The sequence below is a fragment of the Dama dama genome, chromosome 26 (genome assembly GCF_033118175.1).
Source record: "Dama dama isolate Ldn47 chromosome 26, ASM3311817v1, whole genome shotgun sequence".
NCBI classification, from domain to species: domain Eukaryota; kingdom Metazoa; phylum Chordata; class Mammalia; order Artiodactyla; family Cervidae; genus Dama; species Dama dama.
In genome coordinates this window covers 14,435,986-14,439,472 of record NC_083706.1, presented here as the reverse complement: position 1 = coordinate 14,439,472, position 3,487 = coordinate 14,435,986, and the positions used below count along the sequence as shown (strand labels likewise).

General features: G+C 41.9%; 1 protein-coding gene across 1 annotated transcript; it reads left to right on the top strand.

Annotated features, from left to right (window-relative positions):
• The first annotated feature begins 1,096 nt into the window (after positions 1-1,096).
• LOC133047292 (elongation factor 1-alpha 1) lies at positions 1,097-2,850 on the top strand. Its single transcript, XM_061130471.1, has one exon. It carries the CDS (start codon positions 1,165-1,167, stop codon positions 2,551-2,553), a length of 1,389 nt encoding a protein of 462 aa, XP_060986454.1. The 5' UTR covers positions 1,097-1,164; the 3' UTR covers positions 2,554-2,850.
• Positions 2,851-3,487: the final 637 nt, after the last annotated feature.

Genomic DNA, 3,487 nt, shown 5'->3' with positions numbered 1-3,487 from the left:
TGCGATGAACACTGGGGTGCACGTGTCTCTTTCAGTTCTGGTTTCCTCAGTGTGTATGCCCAGAAGTGGGATTGCTGGGTCATATGGCAGTTCTATTTCCAGTTTTTTAAGAAATCTCCACACTGTTTTCCATAGCGGCTGTACTAGTTTGCATTCCCACCAACAGTGTAAGAGGGTTCCCTTTTCTCCACACCCTCTCCAGCATTTATTGCTTGTAGACTTTTGGATAGCAGCCATCCTGACTGGCGTGTAATGGTACCTCATTGTGGTTTTGATTTGTATTTCTCTAATAATGAGTGATGTTGAGCATCTTTTCATGTGTTTGTTAGCCATCTGTATGTCTTCTTTGGAGAAATGTCTGTTTAGTTCTTTGGCCCATTTTTTGATTGGGTCATTTATTTTTCTGAAATTGAGCTGCAGGAGTTGCTTGTATATTTTTGAGATTAATCCTTTGTCTGTTTCTTCATTTGCTATTATTTTCTCCCAATCTGAGGGCTGTCTTTTCACCTTACTTATAGTTTCCTTTGTAGTGCAAAAGCTTTTAAGTTTCATTAGGTCCCATTTGTTTAGTTTTGCTTATATTTCCAATATTCTGGGAGGTGGGTCATAGAGGATCTTGCTTTGATTTATGTCAGAGAGTGTTTTGCCTATGTTCTCCTCTAGGAGTTTTATAGTTTCTGGTCTTACATTTAGATCTTTAATCCATTTTGAGTTTATTTTTGTGTATGGTGTTAGAAAGTGTTCTAGTTTCATTCTTTTACAAGTGGTTGACCAGTTTTCCCAGCACCACTTGTTAAAGAGGTTGTCTTTTTTCCATTGTATATCCTTGCCTCCTTTGTCAAAGATAAGGTGTCCATAGGTTCGTGGATTTATCTCTGGGCTTTCTATTCTGTTCCATTGATCTATATTTCTGTCTTTGTGCCAGTACCATACTGTCTTGATGACTGTGGCTTTGTAGTAGAGTCTGAAGTCAGGCAGGTTGATTCCTCCAGCTCCATTCTTCTTTCTCAAGATTACTTTGGCTATTCGAGGTTTTTTGTATTTCCATACAAATTGTGAAATTCTTTGGTCTAGTTCTGTGAAAAATACCATTGGTAGTTTTTCGCAACGGGTTTGCCGCCAGGACACAGGTGTCGTGAAAACCACCGTTAAACCTAAGCCAAAATGGGAAAAGAGAAGACCCACATCAACATCGTTGTCATTGGGCACGTAGATTCAGGGAAGTCTACCACGACTGGCCATCTGATCTACAAATGTGGCGGGATCGACAAGAGAACAATTGAGAAGTTCGAGAAGGAGGCTGCCGAGATGGGAAAGGGCTCCTTCAAATATGCCTGGGTCTTGGACAAACTGAAAGCTGAACGTGAGCGTGGTATCACCATTGATATCTCCCTGTGGAAATTTGAGACCAGCAAGTACTATGTTACCATCATTGATGCCCCAGGACACAGAGACTTCATCAAAAACATGATTACAGGCACATCCCAGGCTGACTGTGCTGTCCTGATTGTTGCTGCTGGTGTTGGTGAATTTGAAGCCGGTATCTCCAAGAACGGGCAGACCCGTGAGCATGCCCTTCTGGCTTACACTCTGGGTGTGAAACAACTAATTGTTGGAGTTAACAAAATGGATTCCACTGAGCCACCCTACAGCCAGAAGAGATACGAGGAAATTGTTAAGGAAGTCAGCACCTACATTAAGAAAATTGGCTACAACCCCGACACAGTAGCATTTGTGCCAATTTCTGGCTGGAATGGTGACAACATGCTGGAGCCAAGTGCTAACATGCCATGGTTCAAGGGATGGAAAGTCACCCGTAAGGACGGCAACGCCAGTGGAACCACCCTGCTTGAAGCTCTGGATTGCATCCTGCCACCAACTCGCCCAACTGACAAACCCTTGCGTTTGCCTCTCCAGGATGTCTACAAAATTGGTGGTATTGGTACTGTCCCTGTGGGTCGTGTGGAGACTGGTGTTCTCAAACCTGGCATGGTGGTCACCTTTGCTCCAGTCAATGTAACAACTGAAGTGAAGTCTGTAGAAATGCACCATGAAGCATTGAGTGAAGCCCTTCCTGGGGACAATGTGGGCTTCAATGTCAAGAACGTGTCTGTCAAAGATGTCCGTCGTGGCAATGTGGCTGGTGACAGCAAAAATGATCCACCCATGGAAGCTGCTGGCTTCACAGCTCAGGTGATTATTTTGAACCATCCAGGCCAAATCAGTGCTGGATATGCACCTGTGCTGGATTGTCACACAGCTCACATCGCTTGCAAGTTTGCTGAGCTGAAGGAGAAGATTGATCGTCGTTCTGGGAAAAAGCTGGAAGATGGCCCTAAATTCTTGAAATCTGGTGACGCTGCCATTGTTGATATGGTTCCTGGCAAGCCCATGTGTGTCGAGAGCTTCTCTGATTATCCTCCCCTGGGCCGTTTTGCTGTGCGTGACATGAGACAGACAGTTGCTGTGGGTGTCATCAAGGCAGTGGACAAGAAGGCAGCTGGAGCTGGCAAGGTCACCAAGTCTGCCCAGAAAGCTCAGAAGGCTAAATGAATATTATCCCCAACACCTGCCACCCCAGTCTTAATCAGTGGTGGAAGAACGGTCTCAGAACTGTTTGTCTCAATTGGCCATTTAAGTTTGATAGTAAAAGACTGGTTAATGATAACAATGCATCGTAAAACCTTCAGAAGGAAAGGAGAATGTTTTTGTGGACCATATGTTTTGTGTGTGGCAGTTTAAGTTATTAGTTTTTAAAATCAGTACTTTTTAATGAAAACACCTTGACCAAAAATCTGTCACAGAATTTGAGACCCATTAAAAAAAGTTTAATGAGAAAAAAAAAAAAAATACCATTGGTAGCTTGATAGGGATTGCATTGAATCTATAGACTGCTTTGGGTAGAATAGCCATTTTGACAATATTAATTCTTCCAATCCATGAACACGGTATGTTTCTCCATCTGTTTGTGTCCTCTTTGATTTCTTTCATCAGTGTTTTATAGTTTTCTATGTATAGGTCCTTTGTTTCTTTAGGTAGATATACTCCTAAGTATTTTATTCTTTTTGTTGCAATGGTGAATGGTATTGTTTCCTTAATTTCTCTGTCTGTTTTTTCATTGTTAGTATATAGGAATGCAAGGGATTTCTGTGTGTTAATTTTATATCCTGCAAATTTACTATATTCATTGATTAGTTCTAGTAATTTTCTGGTAGAGTCTTTAGGGTTTTCTATGTAGAGGATCATGTCATCTGCAAACAGTGAGAGTTTCACTTCTTCTTTTCCTATCTGGATTCCTTTTACTTCTTTTTCTGCTCTGATTGCTGTGGCCAGAACTTCCAACACTATGTTGAATAGTAGTGGTGAGAGTGGGCACCCTTGTCTTGTTCCTGATTTCAGGGGAAATGCCTTCAATTTTAACACCTTCTGAAGATCTTCATATTTTTCACACCTTTTCAGGCTCTTCATGTTTTGAACACAGTTTCAT